Genomic DNA, 24,542 nt, shown 5'->3' on the forward strand with positions numbered 1-24,542 from the left:
AAACATACCACCAAACCCCAGGGGGACACAATCAACAAGTACAGACAGTAATTCTAAAGGATCAACAACTCAGCTTCTTCAACAAATTACAAAGGGGGGAAAAAAAAAAGCATAATTAGAAAATTACAGTTCAAAAAGACATCAACTAGTGTTAATGTGTGGACCTAACTTGGACCTTATTTCAAACTGGCTGAAAAAAATAATGAAATTGGAAATCTGAACACTGACTAGCTATCTGACATTACGGGATAACTTAATACTTTAGCAATAAAATGTTATCTTATTATAAAATCTTAGATGTATCTTTTAGATCAAATTCACTGAATTACACTGAATGACAAATGACGCCCCAGCCCCACAAAAATCAAACCAAAGAAGATCTACAAAACCTCTCCTTCAGAGACTCTAAAACATGACTGAAAATAAAGCAAAATAACTGGATATAATTCTTATTCACAAATTAGAAAATTATTAGAAAGAGGTCAATTCTTGCCCAATTTCCCCATTTTTTCCTCTAAAATTTATATGGGAACTCAACCAAGAAGAGCCAAGGCACTCTTAAGGCAAAACCATGTACAAGACACTATTCAGTGGCTATTAAAACTCATTATAAAGCTGGACTAAGTCATCAGGCAATGTGATGTGGGCACAAGGGTAGGCAAATGATCCAAAGAAGAACGGGGTCCAGAAAAGAAATCGTGAGTAAAATGGACACTAGATTTACGGCAAATATGGCACTGCAGAGCATGGAGACGATGTTGTTTTCAATAAATAATATTGGGATAACCACAACTCCATTTGGAAAAAAAAATGAGACATGACCCCTACACATCCCATTCATGCGTAAAAATAAATTCCAGGTCGACAAAATGATGAACTCTCTAGAAAAGGGGCTGAAAACTTTTTCTGTGAAGAGCCAAACTTCTCCTTTGCAAGCCACATACAGGGTCTGCAGCATATTCATCATCTTTTTTTCAAAGTTCTTTGGGGCACCGGCGTGGCTCAGTCGGTTAAAGCATCCCAGGGTCCTGGGATCAAGTTCTGCGTCGTATTCCCTGCTTGACAGGGAGTCTGCATCTTTCTCTCCCTCTGCCCCTCCCTGGCTCATGCATCCTCTCTTTCTCAAATAAATTAATAAAATCTTAAAAAAAATGTATCTTTAAAAACATAAAAACCTTACTCTAGGGCAGTACAAAAACAGGATATGGGGTAGATCTGCAAGCTGGAGTTTGCGGACACCTGTTCTAGATGTTAAGATAATACATTTATGATCTGCAGCAGGGAAAGGTTTCTTAAATGAGGTACAGAACACTAACCATTAAAAAAAAAAAAATAGAGGGACGCCTGGGTGGCTCAGTTGGTTGGACGACTGCCTTCGGCTCAGGTCATGATCCTGGGGTCCCGGGATCGAGTCCCACATCGGGCTCCCAGCTCCATGGGGAGTCTGCTTCTCCTCTGACCTTCTCCTTGCTCATGCTGTCTCTCACTGTCTCTCTCTCAAATAAATAAATAAAATCTTTAAAAAAAAAAAAAATAGAGAGGGGCACCTGGGTGGCTCACTCAGTCCACTGAGTGTCCAACTACTGATCTCAGCTCAGGTCTTGATTTCAGGGTTGTGAGTTAAAAAAAAAAGAAAGAAAGAAAGAAAGAAAGATGCATTTGCTATGTTAAAAATAAATTCTAGGGGCACCTGGGTGGCTCAGTGGGTTAAAGCCTCTGCCTTCGGCTCAGGTCATGATCTCAGGGTCCTGGGATCAAGCCCCGCATGAGTCTCTCTGCTCAGCGGGGAGCCTGCTTCTCCCTCCCCCTCTGCCTGCTGCTCCGCCTACTTGTGATCTCTGTCAAATAAATAAATGAAATTCTTTAAAAAAAATAATAAAAAGCCTTGCCTGGGGGAGCATGCAACTCTCGATCTTGGGGTCATGAGTTTGAGCCCCACATTGGGTGTACAGATGACTTACATAAATAATAAAATTCTTAAGAGGAATAAAACTTTTAAAGACATCAGCGAGAGTCAAAATGCAAGCCAAACTGAGAGAATGGCGTGTATCAGATCAGGAACTCCTACAAATCAGTAAGAAAGAGGTAACAGAAAATTAACAATAACTTTGAACAGGCACTTCCCAAAAGAGATTACTGAACCATCTACTAAATCATAAAAAGGTGCTCACCCTCACTGGAAACAAGGGTACGGCAAAATAAAACCACAAAAGGCCATCAATACAAACATGGCACAATGGGTAAAACTAACATGGCGGTCAATACAAACGTGCTGGTGGAGACCTGGAACCACATGACTTCTCGCACACTGTCGGTGGGGTGTGATGCTGAACGGGCCGGGCGCGACCTAGTCAGCCTGAACACACACATACCCAGAGACTCCACAATCCACCACAGGATGCAACAAAATGCCCTCACACCAACACTGAGACAGGAACATCGCAGTGGCACTGTTCATGAAATGCTGTGTCACAGACTTAATATAGCACACCCAAGGCTGCTGTCCTTAGAAAGGTCTGCATTCAAGGGTGGCCCTTGGCATGTGGGATCCTCGATCCTGGGATTATCATTTGCTAATGAGAATGGCTCGCTGTGCCTCAAGTGTTTGCAAGAAGAATATGGTCTGTGCCAAACGCCTGCTATCCTTCTGAAGTCAGGAATTCAGGCCGGCAGAGGGTGTTTTGGGCACTGAATCTCCAACAAGCTTCCCTAGTGGGGAACATTCTGCCAGCCATGCATTGTGCAGCTCATTACTAGGAAGTAAAGTACACTGCACGTGACTCTACTGGGAGACGACTCTCGGGCTTGCTCCCGGTGTCGTCCGCCCATCACGCCAATGTGCTTCTCGCCTTGCTGATTCTGCTTTGTGGCCTCTTACCATAACAGTCACAACCATGAGCATGAATATATGTTAATTCCTGTGAGCTGTCCTAGTGAATCGCTGAACGTTGTGATGCCACACAAAACTGGTCAAGTTTACACACAGGTTAAATGAAAGAAGTTAAAGAGTAGATACTATGATCAAGATAATGCCAGATAAATTCGTGATTTAAATATTTAAAAGAAATACAAAACTACTACGAGAAATACCAGACTCAGGCCTGGGTGGCTCGGTGGGTTGAGCGTCTGCCTCTGGTTCCCGTCAGGATCCCAGGGTCCTGGGACTGAGCCCCACATTGAGCTCCCTGCTCAGCATGGAGTCTATTTCTCCCTCTGCCCCGTCACCACCCCCACCCCAATGCTCGGAACACTCTTTCTCTCTCACAAAAATAAATTTTAAAAATCTTAAAAAACAACAAAAAACAAAAAGAACAACAAAAACCCAAAGTCAGAACCATAAAGAAATTAGTACAGTTTTGAACACGTGTAGAAACTATGCCTCAAAATCAGTAACTGCGAAAAGCAATTTACAACGCACATACATTAAGAAGAAAACAACATCCCTAACAAAAAAAAAAAAGGTGGGGGGGCGCCTGGGTGGTTCAGTAGGTTGAGTGATCAACTTTCATGGGATGGAGCCCTGCAGAGAAGGGAGTCTGCTTCTGTCCCTCTTCTGCTCCTCCTGCCCCTCCCCTCACTCTTGTACTCTCTCTCAAAATAAATAAAATCTTTAAAAAAAAAAAAAAAAGGCAAGGAGGAGGAGGAGGGTCAGAGGGCATGAACAATTATCGCCACATTCCCCTCACTAAGAATACTCATGATCAAAAAAGATTTGGAAACAAAATTACAACCTCAGATGAGATACACTTTACATACATAAAACTGGAAAACAAAGTTGAAGCTAGCAAATGAGGGAGATGTACATTCTTACATCTTACATCTTCCTGTTAGAAGTGAAACTGATGTTCCTTTCGGTAGGCAGAGCCAATAGGGAACAAGTCTTAAAATATACACACTGTCTGACCTAGTGTTCCTAACAGGGAAAACTATAAACAATGTACATGTCTAACTAGACACCACTGGTTAAGTGATTTGTAGAATATACTTACAATGGAATAACCACAAATATTAAATATACTGTTATTTAGTAACTCTGAAAAGACACACTATATTAAATAAAATTAAATAAAATATAAGTTTCATGAAGGCAGGAATCTTTTGTTTTCTTCACAGCTATATACCTAGCATCTAAAATCATATCCTATAAGGAACTATAAATATAATAACCATTTGCTGAATGAATGAAAAATGTCATTAACGTATAGGTAAAATGACCCTACTACATTCACATACACACAATTCACACTGGTGAGTAGACAGTCTCACAGTAAGATATACACTACTATTTTCATAGGACTATCTTGGAATGATTGGAATTGGTGAAATTTCTTTTTCTGCTGACTAATATTATTTCAGTGTCCTACAATGAACATATAGTACCTTTCCCCCAAAATATACACACATGTGCTTTTTATCTTAACTGCCTCTATGGCGCAGGATGGATTGGGGGTAAGAGCGGGAGGCAAAAGAGGATTTATACTTCTCGTTTTAAAGAGTTCTGAATGTTTGGTTGATTAATAACTAATGCCTAAGTGTGATATGTGTTTCAGACCAATGATGAAATGAGAAAATAGGAAGATTTACTCAGAATCTATCAACACTATTATTTGGGGGAGGGCTTTGGGGACGCCCTCCCCCAACCAATCTTGTCAAGCTCCCTTCACTCACTGTCTTTTCCATGTCCAGCTTCCACTCTGGCCTGTGGTACTCTAACTACAGAATGGTCAAAACCATGAATTTTATATTCATAACTGTCCCAGTAATTATTCTAATTATGACTTCTTTTTTCCTTGAAGATTTTATTTATTCATTTGACAGAGAGAGACAGTGAGATAGGGAACACAGGCAGGGGGAGTGGGAGAGGGAGAAGCAGGTTCCCCACTGAGCAGGGAGTCCAAAATGGGGCTCAATCCCGGGACCCTGGGATCATGACCTGAGGCAAAGGCAGCCGCTTAACGACTGAGCCACCCAGGCACCCCTCTAATTAAGACTTAAAACATTCCTTTTAAGGGGTGCCTGGGTGGCTCAGTGGGTTAAGCCGCTGCCTTCGGCTCAGGTCATGATCTCCGAGTCCTGGGATCGAGCTCCGCATCGGGCTCTCTGCTCGGCGGGGAGCCTGCTTCCTCCTCTCTCTCTGCCTGCCTCTCTGCCAGCTTGTGATCTCTCTGTCAAATAAATAAATAAAATCTTTAAAAAACAAAAAAACAACAAAAAAAAAACATTCCTTTTAAGAGGTTACAAATTCAGCTTAGGAAACCTATGTCTCAGAAAATTCAAATGACGATAAGGTTTCCTCAAACAGAAATCTCCAATTACTGTATATTTCAAATTACAGAGGAAAGAACTTACCCACAAACTCCCAGTATTTTTTATAATCAGCAGGAAATTTTCGTAAATGCAGCTGATAGAATTTCTCTTTGTTTGGAGAGCTGGTCCACTCCTGTGCCAACTATACAAAGTAAAAAGGCATATTAAGAGAGCAAAAACATTCTGGAAAGCCAATTCTAAACAGCAAAACTTCCCCAAACAAGTAATAAATAAAGCCCAGAACCTAAAATCCCAAGTGGCAGAACATGAAAAATTCATTTGTGACTTCTGGTTTCCAGTTTGGCATGCAGGGAACTTAGAAGTCACTACTTGATCCTAATGAGTAAAAAGCAAGCTAAAAACTCAAACCTTCCCATCATCACAAGTGACAGGAGCACAAAGCTCAGGGCCAGGAGAGGAAACACTGAACTGGAACTGATGGGCTGCTTCAGGCTCAGTGTGGACAGCTCTGAGAGATAACTACTCTAGGGGGAACACATCTTAAGGGGGACCCCCACACTTTGTTGAGTTCTACCTCTAAGGAGCCCTTCTGGCCCTCACAGCAGTAATGGAGAAAATGCATTCATGCTTCCAGCACGAGGAGGAGGAAATAAACGACTTTGAAATATACCAGAACATTTCGATCTTAACAAGGCTTGATCTTGGAGAAAGTCTCTTATTACCAGAATAGAACTATTTGAGGGAAGAAAAATAACCAACTACAGCCCATTCTGGCCATCCTGTCCCCCCTAGGGGGGTGGGGGGAACTGAGAAGCATGTGTATGGTTCATAGTCCAGGAGCCAAACCTCCCCAGAAGACTGAGAGGCTATCACAGGATTACAGAAAGGTCCCCCTCTTCCATAACTTACCACATTACCAAAGGCCTACTTACTGCTGACTCTTCCTTTCACCTACATCATGTCCACCTTACAACAAAAATTGTAAGGTACACTCAACAAAGGCCAGAAACAGAGAGTGAATAAGCATCAGAATCAGAGGTAGATATGGCAAGAATGTTGAAATTATCAGACCAGGAAATTTTTTAAAAATGGTAATTAATATACTATGTGTTTAATGGAAAAAGTAGAGCATGGAAGAAATGATAATGGGGGTGGCCTGGGTGGCTCAATCATTTTAGCATCCAATTCTTGATTTTAGCTCAGGTCATGATCTCACAGTTGTGAGATCAAGTCCTGCCTTGGGCTCCGTGCTGGCCATGGCGCTGGCTTAAGATTCTCTTTCTCCTTCTCCCTCACTGTATTAAAAAAAAAAAAAAAAAAAAAAGATGATAATGTAAATTCTAAGAATCAAAAGAAATGCCAGAGACCAGAAAACACTGACAGAGATGAGGATGATGTCTCCGGTGGGCTCGCCAGGAGACTGGACATGGCTGAGCCAGGAACTGCTGAGCTTGAGGATCTGGCGACAGAAACCATCAAAGCCGCGAGGCAAGAAGAACAAAGACCAGGGGACAAGAACAGAATACCCAAGAACTGTGGGCCAGGGCCAAAGAAATGGGACAACCCGGAGCAGGAGTGAAAGGAACAGAAGCAAGACCTGAAGTGATCATGACTGAGAGTTTCCCCCAAATTAATGTCTGACACCAAATCACAGATCCAGAAAGCTCAGAGGACACCAAGCAGAACAAATGCCCAAAACTATACATAAGCGTATCGTACTCATACTTCAGAAACCTGAAATAGCAAAGATAAAAAAATCATGAAAGAAATCAGTGGAGAAAAACATCCTACCTACTGAGCAGAAAAGGTAAGAATAAGAATTACATCTAAATTCTCAGAAACCGGGGCGCCTGGGTGGCTCAGTGGGTTAAAGCCTCTGCCTTCAGCTCAGGTCATGATCCAAGGGTCCTGGGATCGAGCCCCGCATCGGGCTCTCTGCTCGGCGGGGAGCCTGCTTCTTCCTCTCTCTCTGCCTGCCTCTCCGCCTACTTGTGATATCTCTCTCTCTGTCAAATAAATAAATAAAATTTAAAAAAAAATTTAAAAAAAATAAAAAATAAATTCTCAGAAACCATGTAAAAAGGAAGAAAGTGGAGCAAATATTTAAACTGTTGAGAGGAAAAAACCTACCATCGTAAAACCCTGAACCTACAAAATTATTCTCCGAAAGTGAAGGAGAAATAAAGGCTTTCTCAAAGAAAAATGGAGGGTTATTTGTCACCATTAAATTTATCTTGCAAGAAATGTTAGAAAAGATCTTGAGAAGGAAAAGCATATCGGTCAGAAACTGGGATCTACAGAAACAAAGAGCATCAGAGAATAAGTGAAGGCGAAATTAAAACCTTTATGTTTCTTATTCTTAACTAATCTAATAATTTATTCAAAATAATAGCAATGATTTATTCAATTATGTATGTTTACATGTGTATATATGCTTATGTATGTTGACACATAAGTGAAACAAACGCCAGTAATGACGCAAGGGGTGGGGGCGAAGAATTGGTAATATTCTGTTATTATAATGTACTTACACACCCATGAAGTGTTACCTCAAAGTGGACTCAGATTAGTAGTAAATATGTATTGCAGGCTCTAGGGCAACCCCTAAAAAATGTAAAGAATAATTTGATATGCTAAGGAGAAAGAGAAAATGGCATTATATAAAATGCTCAGTGAAAACCACAATGGTGGGGGGTGTCTGGGTGGTTCAGTTTTTCAGCATCTGCCTTCAGCTCAGGTCATGATGCCAGCATCCTGGGATCCTGCATGGGTGGGGGGAGCTCCCTGCTCAGTGGGAAGCCTGCTTCTCCCTCTGCCATTCCTTCTGCTTGTGTTCCCTCTCCTGCTGTCCCTCTCTCTGTCAAATAAATAAAAATCTTAAAAAAAAGAAGAAAAAACAAAAAAACCACAATGGCAGGGAGGCACATGGGTGGCTCGGTTAAGTGCCCAACGCTGGACTTCAGCTCAGGTGATGATCTCAGGGTTGTGAGACTGAGTCCCACCTTGGGCCGGACGTGGAGCCTGCTTAAGATTCTCTCTCCCTCTGCCCCTCCCCACTGCTCATGTGCGTGCTCTCTTATTCTAAAAAAAGGAAAAAACCGTAGAAATTAATCCACTTATATCAATAGTCGCCTTAAATGTCAATGATTAAATACACCAAATAAAAGATAAACTGTGAGAGGGAATCAGAAAACAAGACCCAACTATATGCTGTCTACAAGAAACTGACTTTAAAAGTAAAGACACAGTGGGGCGACTGGGTGGCTCAGTGGGTTAAGCCGCTGCCTTCGGCTCAGGTCATGATCTCAGGGTCCTGGGATCGAGTCCCGCATCGGGCTCTCTGCTCAGCAGGGAGCCTGCTTCCCTCTCTCACTCTCTCTCTCTCTGCCTGCCTCTCTGTCTACTTGTGATCTCTCTCTGTGGAACAAATAAATAAAAATCTTTAAAAAAAAAAAAAAAAGTAAAGACACATTAAGGATTAAAGTAAAGGGATGGAGGAGCACCTAGGTGCCTGCTGGTTAAGCATCCGACTCATGGTTTCAGCTCAGGTTGTTAATCTCAGGGTTGTGAGATCGAGCCCCACGTCAGGCTCTGTGCTCAGCACAACCTACTTAAGATTCTCCTTCTGCCTATCCCCCACCTCATTCTGCCTGCTCTCAATAAATGAATCTTAAAAAAAAAAATTTTTTTAAGTAAAGGGACAGAGAAAGATAATCATGCTAACAGTCGTAGAAAGGAAATCATAGCACACAAGGCAATTTCCATGTACTTTTTTTTTTTTAAGATTTATTTGACAGAGATCACAAGAAGGCAGAGAGGCAGGCAGAGAGAGAGGGGGAAGCAGGCTTCCCGTTGAGCAGAGAGCCCGATGTGGGGCTCGATCCCAGGACCCTGAGATCATGACCTGAGCTGAAGGCAAAGGCTTAACCCCACTGAGCCACCCAAGCGCCCCTCCATGTACTTCTTAACACCACTGCACCTGCTAGAAGATGCCATTTCTAGTGGAAAAAACTAATATTCAAATAACATGCCCAAAGCAATACAGCTAGTAACTGGTCAGATAGAATTTTTTAGAAAACTTATTATCTACATTTTCTAACAAACACTTGAAGGAACGAAGAAAGAAAGAGAGAAAAGAAGCGAAAGAGGGAGTAGCTATATTAACTTCTGGCAGAGCAGATCTCAAGGCAAGGAAAGTTCTCAGGGATGAAGAGGGGCATCATGTGAGGGACAAATAAGTCACCACTCCAAGATACATGGGTCCATGTACCTTACATGGGTAAGAAGACACAATAAGCCTTCGTATGTGTGTGCCTAGCAAAAGAGAATCAAAATAAGTGAGGCAAAAACTGACAGAACTGCAAGAAAAAATTATTTTTACACTCTTTAATAAGAAACGGACAGATCTAACAGGCAGAAAATTAGGAAAGACAGCTGAACTCAAAAGCACCACCAATCAGCCAGATACAAGTGAAATCTATAGACTACTCCACAACAGTAGCAGATCATACATTCTTTTCAAGCTCACATGGCAAAAGACCACATCCACTTTAACAAATTTAAAAGGACAGAAATCATACGCTGTCTGTTCCAGACTATAACAGAATTAAACTAGAAATCAACGACAGAGATAACTGGAAAAGCCCAACGTATCTGGAGATTAAACAACGCATTGTTAAGTAACACAGAGTCAAAGAAATTTCAAGAGAAATTTGAAAAATATATTGAACTAACTAAAAATGAAAAACACAACTTGTGAAAAACAGACACAGTGCTTAAAGGGAAGTTTATCCACAATGAATGCATATATTAGAAAATCAGTAATCTAAGCTTCCACCTTAGGAAACTAGAAAAGAAAAGCAAATTAAATTTAAAGCAAGCATAAAAAGAGAAATAATAAAAGAGCAGAAATCAATGAAATTGAAAACAGGAAATTGGTAAGAAAAATCAATGAAACCAAAAGCTGGTTCTTTGAAAAGATCATAAAAATGATGAGCTTCTAGCCAGGCTGAGGGAAAAAAAGACACAAATTTCCAATATCAGAAATGAAAGAAGAGACATCACTATAGATCCCACAGACACAAAAGTGATAACAAAGAAATATTATGAACAACCCTATCACCACAGATTTGATAACCTAGGTAAAATGGACCTATTCCTAGAAAGAAATAATCTGCCAAAATTCACACAAGAAATAGATAACATGAAAAGGCCAACATCTATTAAAGAAATTCAATCAATAAAAAAAAAGGAACCTTCTGAAGCAGAAAATACCTAGGCCAGCTGACTTCACTGGTGAATTCTACCAAATTTTTGAGGAAGAAATTATACTAATTCTCTATGATCTCTTCCGGAATACAGAAGCAGTAGAGTAGCCCCTAACTCATTCTATGAGGCCAACACTTTACCCGAATACTAAACCAGACAGACATTACAGGAAAAGAAAACCATAGCTCAGTATCTCCAACATAAAAGTAAAAATCCCCACCAAAACATTAGCAAATGGAATCCAACAATGTATTAAAAAGAATCACACAGCACAACAATGAAGTGCAATCAATCCCAGGCATGTAAGACTGGTTCAACATTCAAAAATCAATTACTGTAATCCATACCATCAACAGGTTAGCAAGGCTGCAGGATATAAGCTAAAGTACAAAAATACTTCATATGTACTAATAATAAATAAGTGGAGTTTGAAATATATAATCATGCACATTAGCACTCCCCAAAATGAAATATTTAAACATAAATCTAACAAAATACATGTAGGAGCTATATGAGAAAAACCACAAAACTCTGATGAAAAATATCAAAGAACTAAATAAACAAAGATATTCCATGTTCAAAGGTAGTAAGAGTCAATATTGTCCAAATGTGAAAAATTCTCCCCAACTTGATGTATAAATTCAATGCAATCCCAATAAAAATCCCAGCAAAGTATCAACAGACTGATTTTGAAGTTTATATGGAGAGGCAAATCATCCAGAGTAGCTAACACAATACTGAAGAACAAAGTCAGAGGACCCAATTTCAAGATTTACCATAAAGCTACAGTAATCAAGATGTGTGGTACTGATGAACGAATAAATAAGGAGATCAATGCAACAGAACAGAGAGCCCAGAAACAGACCTGCATAAATGATCTAATCCCAGTCAATGGGTCAAAGGAGCAAGAAACAATGCAACAGAGCAAAGACGATCTCTTTCAACAAACAGTGCTAAACATCTGAGCACCCACAAAAATGAAGGTAGACACAGATATCACACCCTTCAAAAAATTACCTTAAAATAGATCAGAGATCTAAATGTAAAATGCAAAACCATAAAGTTCCTAGAAGGTAGCACAGGAGCAAACCTAGAGAAGTTGGGTATGGTGACGACTTCTCAGATGTAACATCAAAGGCATGACCCATGAAAGAAAGAGCTGATGAGCTGGACGTCATTAAAAACGTTCTGCTCTGAGTAAGACAATGTCAGGAGAATAAGAAGAGAAGCCACAGACCTGGAGAAAATATTTGCAAGAGATACACCTGACAAAGGACTATTACCCCAAATTTATAAAGAACCCTTAAAACTTAACAATAAGAAAATCACCCCAAAATGGGCAAAAGAGGATATCCCCAAAGAGGATATACAATGGCAAGTAAACACTGGAAAAGATGTCCACAATCCTATGCGATTAGAGACTGAAAATCAGATGCCACCAAGTGCCTATTAGAATGGCCAAAATCCAAAACACTGATACCACCAAATGCCGAGGAGGACATGGAGCAATGCAAAGTCTCATTACTAGTAGAAATGCAAAATATGTACCTTAAGCCACTATGGAAGGCAGTTTCTTTTCTTTTTTTTTTTAAAGATTTTATTTATTTATTTGACAGTCAGAGATCACAAGTAGGCAGAGAGGCAGGCAGAGAGAGAGGAGGAAGCAGGCTCCCGCCGAGCAGAGAGCCCGAAGCGGGGCTCGATCCCAGGACCCTGGGATCATGACCCGAGCGGAAGGCAGAGGCTTCAACCCACTGAGCCACCCAGGCGCCCCTGGAAGGCTGTTTCTTACAGAACCTATAATACACTTTTTTTTTTAAGATTTTATTTATTTACTTGACAGACAGAGATCACAAGTAGGCAGAGAGGCAGGCAGAGAGAGGGGGAAGCAGGCTCCCAGCTGAGCAGAGAGCCCGATGCAGGGCTTGATCCCAGGATCCTGAGATCATGACCCGAGCCGAAGGCAGAGGCTTAACCCACTGAGCCACCCAGGTGCCCCTTCCTATAATACACTTTTATGCAGTAACTGCATGTGACATTTACCTAAAATGGACTGAAAACTTATATACATTAAAAACCCGCCCATGGGGCGCCTGGGTGGCTCAGTGGGTTAAGCCACTGCCTTCGGCTCAGGTCATGATCTCAGGGTCCTGGGATTGAGTCCCGCATCGGGCTCTCTGCTCAGCAGGGAGCCTGCTTCCCTCTCTCTCTCTCTCTGCCTGCCTCTCTGTCTACTTGTGATCTCTCTCTGTCAAATAAATAAAAATAAAATCTTAAAAAAAAAAAAAAAAAAACCCGCCCATGTTTACAGGAGCTTCCTAACTGTCACTTTGACAGTTAGGAAGTGACCAAGACACTGTTCAGTAGGTGAGCAGATAAATAAACTGAAGTACATCTAGACAAGGGCTATGTTACCCAGCACTAAAAAGAAGTGACCTGTTAAGCCATGAAAAGATCTGGAGGAAACTTTAAATGCGTATTAAATGAAAGATGGGCACCTGGGTGGCTCAGTCAGTTGAGCTTCTGACTCAGTTTCAGCTCAGGTCATGATCTCAGGGTCATGGGACTGAGCAGCACGTTAGGCTCCATCTGGGCACAGAGCCTGCTTAAGACTGTCTTCCTCTCCCCCTCTTCCCTACCCCCACTCACGTGCGTGCATGTTCTCTCTCTCAAAATAAATCTTTTTTTTAAAAGGCACAGTAAGGGGGCGCCTGGGTGGCTCAGTGGGTTAAGCCGCTGCCTTCTGCTCAGGTCATGATCCCAGGTCCTGGGTTCGAGCCCCACATCGGGCTTTCTGCTCAGCAGGAAGCCTGCTTCCTCCTCTCTCTCTGCCTGCCTCTCTGCTTACTTGTGATTTCTCTCTGTCAAATAAATAAATAAAATCTTTAAAAAAAAAAAAAAGGCACAGTAAGTGAAAGAAGCCTGTGAAGAGTGGAGGATTCCAACTCCATGGCATTGTGGAAAGGCAAAACCATGGGAAGAGTGAAAAGGGTGACGGTCAGTGCTTAGGGAGGAGGGAGTGAAAAGGGTGGCGGTCAGTGCTTAGGGAGGAGGGAGAGATGCACATGAAGAGCACAGGAGATTTTTAGGGCGGGTAACTATTCCGTCTGATACTATAATGGCAGACACAGGACATCACACGTTTGTGAAAACCTGTAGACCAAGAGTGAACCCTAATGGAAATCAATGAGCCAACGCACATCTGTCAATTCTAACAAATGTACCAGTCCGGCACCAGATGTTGATAACAGGGGAGGGCACGCATGCATGTGGAGACAGGAATATATGAGAACTCTGTACTTTCGGCTCTGTTTTGCTGTAAACCAATTAACTACTCTAAAAATAGTTTAATAAAAATAATTACTTTATAGCAGTTACGAGTAAAGCTGCTATAAACATGTGCAGGTTTTTAATTTCCAAAGCAACCTTAGGAGCCAGAAATAAAGAGGATCTCTGATCATTAAGCTATAATGGCCTACTAGAGGCCAAACTTATTGAGAGATCACAGGGAAACTCAAAAAAAGTACTAATGAATATACTCAATATACCACATATACACTGGTTTGTACATTTGATGAAGTTACAGTTTTATCTGTTTCATAACCTTCTGGACTTGGAAAATTGAAACATCATGAATGGCATGTGCTAATATTTTCACATTAAGTGAAATAGTAGTTAAAGGTACAAGTAAGTGAATGCTTGTGGTCCATTAAAGCAGTATTAAGTTTGTAAGAAATCACCTAGGGAGGACAAATAATCACGCATATAGTTAGAAAGTAAGCTCCCTGGGTAGAACATTTACAACACACTGAGCAGAAACTAACACTGGCTCTTCAAATTATCACAGAAGAGTGGAAATGGTGTAATATCATATAACACACTGTAACTTCAAAAACATACTGTGTCCCTTTTCTTTACACTGGGTGGGGGGGGAGGGGGAAACATGTCCAGTCAGGCCCTGTACTCAGAGGACATACCGGTCTTCTTTTTTCAATAAATATAGAGAATGGGATTATTCTATAAAACTGTAGGTTTCTAAAAATTTGGTAATTTTTCAGATCAAGTATTCTAATATTACATTTTTATAAAAATGTTACCACTACATACATTTTCTTTTATTATAATGAGATGGTTAAGATAATTCTCTTGATTTAAAAAAAATCCCATTATTAAAATAACAGCTATTTCACTGCAGAAAAACAGTTTGTGCAACGGTGGCTCCCAATAACCAGTGCCACGCCTGCCTTACAGGTTACGAGAAGATAGAACCAAACCCAAAACCTACGAAGCAACTGCCACTCATACTCGTACATCCTGTCTTCCCTTTCTCTACAGAGTCAAAGGCAAACCCATTAATTTTGTTCTGAATCCCTCTTTACCTCCTTAAGACAATTTCTGAAGTTATCCACTGTCTTATATCAATTTCTTCCTGCTCATTGCTTCTTCCTATCAGCATACACCTTGACCTACTTCTTGGAAAACAAAAAACCAACCCAAACCATGTGGAGACGGGAGGGGGGGGGGGTAATATAGGAACTCTGTGCTTTGTCCTCACTTTTGCTGTAAATCTGAAAATGCTTTATAAAGTAAAGTTTATTAATGGGGAAAAAAAAAAAAAGAACCATGAAGCAAACAAAACAAACCTTTCTTTAATTCCTGAATCACCATCCAACTACTGCCCCATTTTTCTGCTCCCCTTCCTTTTCCAAAAACAGTCCTGCTATTCCCGTCTTTTCTACCTGGCTTCTGTCCTAACCAACCCACCAATATGTCTCATCCATGTGGCATACTCCACTTTCAAAGATTACTTCCTTGCCCTCTTTTTGCCTTTCTTTTGATGTCAGGTCAACAGAATTCATCAAAACCTCCAGTGCAAGATGTACTCCCATCAACACTCTATGCAAGGCCTCTCTTCCTCTACCCGCAAGGCCAGAACTTCCACCCTCCACACTCACTGTGTCTAGAACGAGCATCACTAAAAAAATCCAGTGCAGTGTGTGTTTACCCAAAGGACACTGCGGTGTAAACGTGCCTACTTGTTTTCAGTCAGTACTTAAGAGTCTGTTGCGGGGCGCCTGGGTGGCTCAGTGGGTTAAAGCCTCTGCCTTCGGCTCGGGTCATGATCCCAGGGTCCTGGGATCGAGCCCCACATCAGGCTCTCTGCTCCGCAGGGAACCTGCTTTCTCCTCTCTCTCTCTCTGCCTGCCTCTCTGCCTACTTGCGGTATCTGTCAATTAAATAAATAAAATCTTTAAAAAAAAAAAAAAAGTGTTGCTACTGACTGCAGTTAGAACTGCCATATTTTATTCATCCAACCTAACTGATTCCCGCTCTGTAAACAATTCTTTTAATAACATCTTGAGGCTACAGGGACGGACATGTGCATGTTCTGATGCATACACCTCAGTCTGAAACTAAGAGGTCAACTAGGATCACAAACTTTGGCTCACCACTCTGTTAACATCCTTTTCTTCTTTGTGAGTTAGAGCAGCACTACATATATTCACCATTTAGTCTTCCCTTTGATGGATGGCTAGTTTTAGTTCTTGTCCATCTTCTACTGATTTCCCCATATTTTTTGTTGATTTACAAAAGCTTTTTGTATATTCTAGCTGTCTCTTGTCACTTTTGGAATATTTTAACTCTTCTTCCTGTTAACTATGAATATGGGGTCCTTCACTGAAAAATGTTTAACTTTGATAGGGTAAAACCCAAATTTTTCATCTTGTGCTTAATACTTCTTGGGTTTTTAGGACTTCAGTCACCTAAACTGACATGTGTTTTCTGATATTGTTTATTCTCTCATGTAATTCTTTCAAATACACGTGTTAGTTGACGATTATGTGCTATAAGACAGTAATGTAAGCTAATTTTTTCCCACTAGAGTAGGACAATTTCCCCAGTACTATCTAACAATTTATCCTTTCCCTGCTGACTTGTGGCAGTCTAGCATTCTTATCCTAGGTTGTCATATAGGCCAAGGGGTGGGGGCGGGGGGTAGGTCTCAGGAGCTAAAGGATCTCTGTTCCACTTCAGTGAGTTGTCTGCCCATTCCCGTGCCCTCCAATTACAACACTTTGAATATGTTTTCATATTAAATAAGGTGAGTGTCCCCTCTCCCCATCACGCTGTTCTTTTTCAAAATGACTATTAAAATATTTTATTCTTCACATAAATTTTAAAATGCTTATAAAGCTCTTCAAAAAAAGTCCTGCTTGGGGGCACCTAGGTGGCTCAGCTGGTTAAGCATCTTCCTTCAGCTCAGGTCATGGTCCCAGGATTCTGGGACAGAACCCAAAGTTGGGCTCCCTGCTCAGCGGGGAGTCTGCTTCTCCCTTTGCTTTTGTCCCTCCCTGCAGCTTTTTTTTTAAAAAATCCTGCTGGAATTTTAACTGAAACTGTATCAACTGTATAGATTCCGAGAGAAGTCATATTTTTATAATGTTAAATTGTCTTATCCATGAACATGGTACCTCTCTTCATTTATTTACTCTTTCTTAATGGCCTTTAAAATAGAGTTAAGACTCAATTGTTCTCCATAAATACCTCATGCATTCGCTGCTAAGCTCTTAACATGTTTGCAGTTTGGGTTTGATTATAACTGATACTTCTTTCATACATTCTAGCTAGTTATTACAGCTATAAAGGAACATTTTTTCTGCACATCACCTTGTACCCAACTACTGATTCTACCGGAGTTTCTATGTAGATAGCGATACCATCTGCAAATGATCAGGATTATGACACTTCCAATTATTCACCGCTGTTTTCTTTACCTTCCTAACTGTATTACGGAGTATTAGCTGGAGTAGCTGTCATTGTCCACAACCACCGCTCTGTCAGTTGCTGCTTTGAATATTTTGAGATTAAACCACTGCATCCACACATGCTCATGGTTGGTTCTATGTTCTTGGGTTATAGTACCTACTGTCTTTGTGTTTCTGAACTATTTTCACGTTTAATTTTGATTGTAAAACTGCAGTCCTGCTTTCTTTTGTTCATGTTCTTCTGTTACCATCTTTTTTCCATCCTTCCATTATAACTTTTCTAGCTCTTTTTACGCATGCCTCTGGCAGAGAGTGTTACTACTGGAACTTGCCTCTTCAGTACATTCTAGTTGCAGCAAGACTAGTACATCAAGGTCTTGCTGCAACTGTTATGGTATATGTGTGCTTAGTTATATTCTCTATATAAGAACCCTCTCAACCCAAACTCTTAACTGGTAAATTTTCAGTTTTATCATCTCAGCTCATTTTTTCCCTCCTGAGATCCTTATTACACACAGAACTGTACTTGTACCAAACCTGTACCTTTTCTCTTCTATTTCCCACTTTCATCCTTTCCTGATCCCTCAGGTTGTGTATATTATTCATGCCACTTATGAATTCTTGATTTCAACTATTATCTCTTTCAGCCACACTATCTTCTCTGCATTGTTACAGTTTCTCCTGCTTCATGTTTCATGTTCTCTCCTTTATCTCTGAAAATACTTAACATGCTTAGGACTAAAATCTTTTTCTGTCTGCTCCACTACTTTTGCTTTATCTTCTCTGTATTTTCCAGTTTGCTACTTTTCCCTTATAGTGACTATACTCCAAGGAGACTCATCTCTCCCCCTCTTGAATTCATACTCCCCACTGATACTAGGCACATCACTTGGATAGGTACATGGGGCAGGGGAGGAGGGGAAGGGACTAAATCCCAGCACCACTCTAGCTTTTGTGCCTCTGCTTATGAATGGGGTAGGGAGTAATGGGGGGAGCATATCTCATGGAATGAGCATGGTAATATTATAATCAGCAAATCTACCCCAGCACTTATGTTTTTCAAACTCTGACTCCCTTGGTTACAATAACCTAGCCCTAGGGATGAGAACTTTCAAGAACCCAGGAATTCAAAGACTCTTACTGTCAGCCATGCCTCATATGGGCTGGGCTATATAGAACAACCCTAGTGCTACCTACTACTTTTGGCAGACATGAGCTAGCTGCAATTTTTCTGCTCTGCACTACACGGTAACATCAAAGCAGTGTTCTAGCCCAGCAGGATGAGAGGAAGGAAAAAGGGCAAAGTAAAAAATCCACTCTAACTCCCATCTGTGGCAGTTCTTCTAGTCTGGTCTATCATTTCCTTCCCACTCTGAGACCCACATCATGTCCTACCCGCCCCTAGGCTTTCCCACAATATATATTCGTCTAACACATTCAACTACATCCCTGTGGCTTCTATGATGTCACCTGTAGAAGAGACAGCCATTAGCCCAAATGCATGTGATGCCCAGTAAACAGCATCATCACCCAACCAGATGCTTAAGCCAAAAGCCTCCGAATCATCTTCTCTTTCCTTAATTCCAACATCCATTCCATCAATACATCTCCAAAATTTACCCACAATGAATTCACTTCTCTTTACTTCCACAGCTGCCACCCAAATCAAAGTACCATCATCTTTCTCCCAGGCTACTCTAACAGCCCCTTAACACATCTATAGCATCTATGCTTGCCTTTCCAGATTATTCTCCATGGAGTAACCATGAATGATGGGTAAAAAACTGCCATCTACTGCATATTACTACTCCCCACCCTAACACCAACTAAACATCTTCCAGCACTTTCTCACTCAACTGAGGATGAAACCCCAACCCATAGTTCCAGGGCCATATACCATCTGGCTCCTGCCTACTTCTCCAATCTTATTTCCCCTTTCCCCTCAGTTCCTTCACTGCAGCCACACCAGCCTAATCTCTCTGCTCATACATGCTCAGTTAGTTCCCATCTCAAAGCATCACATTCCTGACATGCTCCTCTACCCTGCACAGAATGCTCTTCTTCAGCTCCCTGCCAGGTCTCAAGAGCAGCTTCCCAATGTCATTTATTCAACCTGTTTTGCTTCCTTTCAGAACAAATTACAATCTGAGATGAGCTAAAGAAATGAAGCAATTTCACTACAGGGGATTTAGGTACTGACAATCAAAGTTAGGACCCAAGAAGAGCACTTTCTTCCTACCTGCTCCCTATCCTACAGCCTACAATGAGCCTGGTGACAGAAGAGAACTGCAGACAAGGACAGCAAATATAAACATTAAGATAAAAGAGCATTTGCCACAACCCCCCAAAAAAGGGGAACCTGCCAAAATGGCAAACATTTATCTGGTACTTTTATGCATTAAATGTAAGGATTAAAAAACAAATGTATCTTCTATCAGGCACATCAGTATATAAAAGACTCCTATTGCTAGAACTTGAATTTGCTCTCACCTGTCTTTCGCACCAAGTGTTAATTTACATAATGTCATTTCACCTGCAGTAAGATATAGTGACTAAATATGCTTTATGTCCTAAATAAGATACCAACCAAACAGCATTCTATTAACAAACATTATGAAGTCAAATTCCATCAGAATGAGGGTAATGAGCCTTGGTCCAGGGCTGTGGTTGACGCCACAGTCTGTGGCTCATTAGAATAAAATTTAAAGGAATCAAGGCATCTTAATACCACCAATAACTGTTGGCCTGAATAAACACAAGAAATGCTAATGGGGTGCCTGGGTGGCTCAGTGGGGTTAAGCCTCTGCCTTCAGTTCAGGTCATGATCTCAGGGTCCTGGGATGGAGCCCCAAATCGGGCTCCCTGCTCAGTGGGCAGCCTGCTTTCCCCGCTCTCTCTGCCTCTCTGCCTACTTGTTATCTCTCTGTCAAATAAATAAAATCTAAAAAAGGGGGAAAAAAAAAAGAAATGCTAAAGCAATGTAGCTTAAGCTGTATGGTTAAAAAAGGAAAAAGAAAATTTCAAATAAAAATGAGAGCCTGAACACAGCCATTTCCCCTTTCACCCCTCTTGATACCCCACCAAAACACCAAAGAAAATTTTTAAAAACAGGATTAGTTCATTAGGACAAAGAACATAAGACACATGTCTCAAAATGCTGGAAGCTGGAAAGCAGCTGGATGAACGGTAGCGGACTCAGAAAGCCCAAGAAGCCGAGCTGCAGCCGGTAAGCTATGTGATGGAGACCTCTGATCTGGAAGGAGGGCTGAAGGGAGACAGCCCCTCCCTGCTACCCGCAAAACACTGCAGAGACTTTGTCTGTGGAGAGGGTAAAAAACAGTCTTCAGCCTTGGGGGCAGCAGGTATGGTGGAGATCCGGTACTGACAAAGAGGGAAATTAGCCAAATGCTTCTACACTGAATGCCAGGACCCCCTTCCCTCTGTCCCCTGACCCTCATCCCTCAGTCAGCTCCCCAGTCAGCTCCCCATCAGACCTACCCCTTCCGGGCAGAAATATCTGAAGATCCTTTGGGAAACCTGACCTCACTTAAAGAGAGGAAAAAAGACTCCAGATGTTGACATGTAAGGGTGGGAATGGGGCTTCACAACAAAATGCCAACACTTAACTGTCCTACCCTTTCACTCAGAGCTTCTCTTTAATCTTATACACAACAAAATAGATTTGTAACTACACTGAATCATACAATCTTCACACAAAGAATGAAATTAACGCTGGGTTCCACCATGTTCTGGTGTCCTTCAGATCCCGTTTAATTTGCAGAGTGCAATAAAAAGGATCATTTTAGCACAGGAGGAGTTTCAGGTACTCCTAAGCATCTCTTTTAACCCATCACTATTTAAATTCATCCCCCCGCCTTTTTTTACAGCATTTTCACAAACTGAGATGTATTTCACACAATATAAAATTTACCATTTTAAAGTGTACCCTTTTAGTGGTTTTCAGTATATTCACTATTTCATGGAGCTATCACCATTACTTAAATTCCAGAACACTTGCATCATCTCAAAATAAACCCTATACCTACCGGGAGTCTCCTTTCCCTCCTCCACCCAACCCCTGGTAACCAATAATCTACCTTTCCGTCTTTATGGATTTACCTATTCTAGACATTCCATATAAATGGAATCTTATAATATATGGCCATCTGTGTCTGACTTCTTTCACTTACCAATATATTTTCTTTGTAATTGAAGTATACCGGACAGCTAATATTAGTTGCAGGTATCAGCATAATAGTAACAATAACAACATATATTATATAAATTACATTATAATATATAATAATTTTTCAAGGTTCATCAACAAACACGTAAAAGTAGCAGATAATGGCTTACTCCTTTTTAGAACTGAATAGCATTTCATTGTATGGACATTAATACATTTTGTCCATTCTTCAGCTAATGGATATCTGGGTTATTTCCCCTTTTGGGCTACTAGGAATAATGTTCCTATCTGCTTTTCAGTGTCCTGTTCTTAACTGTGAGTAGATCACCCCAAATCATTAGCTATCTAAAGAGTTAATGTAAAAGGTCTGTAGACACTAAAATGAACAGGCAAAAAGCAACTGGGGGGACAGGAACCACGCAAAGAGAACTTTTTAACGAACTTTAAAACTATCATTACCAAATTGCAGACAATAAAGAAATGCCATGCCCATGAAAAGAACAGGATCCTATAAAATAGAATCCTTAGAGACCAAGAGTCCCATGAAACTCAGTATGTTCAAAAAATTCAATAGGTGAGAAAGCCTCCAATAAAGTAGAAAAAGAAGGGGCGCCTGGGTGGCTCAGTGGGTTAAGCCGCTGCCTTCGGCTCAGGTCATGATCCCAGGTCCTGGGTTCGAGCCCCACGTCGGGCTTTCTGCTCAGCAGGGAGCCTGCTTCCTCCTCTCTCTCTGCCTGCCTCTCTGCTTACTTGTGATTTCTCTCTGTCAAATAAATAAATAAAATCTTTAAAAAAAAAAAAAAAAAAAAAAAAAAAAAAAAAAAAAAGATTTAAAAAGTAGAAAAAGAAAAGTGAGATGGAAAGTAGAAAAAAATGAGAAAATCAAAGACATTTTAAGACACGAAAGGTGTCAAAACTTTATCATCCACACATCCTTTTCTCAGGAAGCTGGAAGGCTGTACCTTCCTAAAATGATGGCATAACTAAGAAAGAGGACTAGGGGCACAAGAGAAAGAGAGCCTACACAGGAAAGAAGGAAACGCAAGGCCCGGGATGAGGGTGGGGAGTCCTCTGGGATAACCACCATAAACCAAGAATATGAAACTTACAGATTACTGCGTGTACCTGACCATTAGAGATTTAAACATCCAAGAGAGTCTGAATCTAATTTAGTTTTAAGTATACAGAAAGTTAAATGAGATAATAAACCCAGAAAAAAACAAGAGTTGAGAAGGAAAGGAAAAGTAGTTACATCTGGCATAAACATATAGCATACTATATGACTTAGCTGTAGAAAAGGATACCTTTTATAAAGTCAAAACAACAATAAACACTGACCTAAAAATCATAAAACAGCTCTGTAATGAGGATGAGGGGCAGGAAAGATGAGTGCAAACGCAGGGCTGGAAGAAAGGGTACTTCCTATAGCAAAAGAAAATGCCTAAAACTGAAAAATTAAGATGTCACACGAGTGATACGTTTTAAAAATATGGAAGTAGAAAGTAGACATCAAAAGGATCCACTGAGAATAAAAAATGGTTACTGAGGGGATGAGGGATACGTGCCATTTTTTACAAAAGTATTTGACTATTTCAAACTTTATATATGTAAAGAGTGCCTGGGTGGCTCAGTCAGTTGTGTCTGCTTTCAGCTCAGGTCATGATCTAGGGGTCTGGGGATCAAGCCCAATGTCAGGTTTCCTGCTCAGTGGGAAACCTGCTTCCCCCTCTCCCTCAACCACCCCTTCTACCAGCTTGTGCTCTCTCTCAAATAATAAAAAATTAAAAATAAACTATTGTGTATCTATAAATGGAACTTGTGCCTATTCTGTTTTGAAAAGGCTAAAGCTACAAAAACGTCCTGAAGGGAAGAAATCTTATCAAGGAATATATAGGATTAGCTCTTAATTTAGGGAAGAGTAAATAAAAAATACATCTGTCCTAAATTTCAGGGCTGTGAATGGCTTCCCAGCGAGTTTTTCAGGAAGAATAAAGATTTTTTAAAAAAAAATTAGCTTCAAAATGAATAAAATGTATTTTCCCAAGCACATTTAACTACATATACTGTTCACTAAGCTAAGAATATTTCTATGGGAAGAAAATAATTCTCCTAATACCACATCAGTATTTCACTTTGCTTTTCTGGAGATATTAAAGACCCTTTGTCAGTCAGTTGTTTCTAACGCTTTTGAAATACTATTAAACTAAATCTTAAACAATGGCTAAAATTGAGGGCATAAATTGATATAAAGTATATTTTAAGGATGCTCTGATTCAAGTTTTATAACAAATATTCACAATTTACTTGATGATCTTACGTAGCACACTTGCCCCTTCATGTGATACATTTCCTTTTCCTTCAACATGCTGAGCGGGATCCCCCCCCCTTAGTATCTGCCCTCAGCTTGCCTGGAATATACTTCCCATGCTGGATTCCTTCTGGTACCAGTGTAAACACTTATTTCTTATTGAACCTTTCTGTCAGAAATGCCCTATGCCCTTTGTGCTAGATACACTAGGGCCCTTCTCCTAATCTGAAATGATCACATTCAGAAGGCAGAGGCCTGTAATAAAACTTGACACGTATGGGCCACCCAAATACCTTGCAGGTAAATGAGTACACAAATATTTACCTCAGTGTTCTTGCTTATGATTTTAAGAAATTCAGGTTGTTACACACTCATTTTTTTTTAAAGTAACTTGAAAAAGTAAAAATGTAACTTCTCACCCCAACCTGCTTTGTTTTTCAAAATGCAGTTGGATGCTTACACTTGAAAGAATCATTCACTGTTTTTCTGAGATTAAAATTTAACTGGGAATCTTGTATTTTACTTGGCAATCCTCACCAGGGAGAGTAAGGAAGACAGAAGAACCAGAATACGCATTGAGACAGGGGAGGCAATTAAAGGGAGAGAGCAATTGCTAGGATGAGTGAGAAACTGGGAAGACAGATATAGAAAAAGGAATTTAGAATTTACTGCTTTGTGTTGTTCAATGTAATTTACCCCATGCCACCTCCTCAAGAAAACTTCAGTAAAGGTTTGTTATTACTTA

The 24,542-nt window shown here is 40.6% G+C and overlaps 1 protein-coding gene across 4 annotated transcripts in view; it reads right to left on the reverse strand.

Annotated features, from left to right (window-relative positions):
• The window catches only part of SETX (senataxin), an 84,834-nt gene that overhangs the window by 34,270 nt on the left and 26,022 nt on the right, over positions 1-24,542 (reverse strand). For all 4 annotated transcript variants that reach the window (XM_047701128.1, XM_047701126.1, XM_047701124.1 and 1 more), the window contains one exon: positions 5,350-5,449. In XM_047701128.1, coding sequence (XP_047557084.1) covers positions 5,350-5,449 — 100 coding nt within the window. The remainder of the gene's footprint in view (positions 1-5,349; positions 5,450-24,542) is intronic.

The sequence above is a fragment of the Lutra lutra genome, chromosome 13 (genome assembly GCF_902655055.1).
Source record: "Lutra lutra chromosome 13, mLutLut1.2, whole genome shotgun sequence".
In the NCBI taxonomy this organism is placed as follows: Eukaryota; Metazoa; Chordata; class Mammalia; order Carnivora; family Mustelidae; genus Lutra; species Lutra lutra.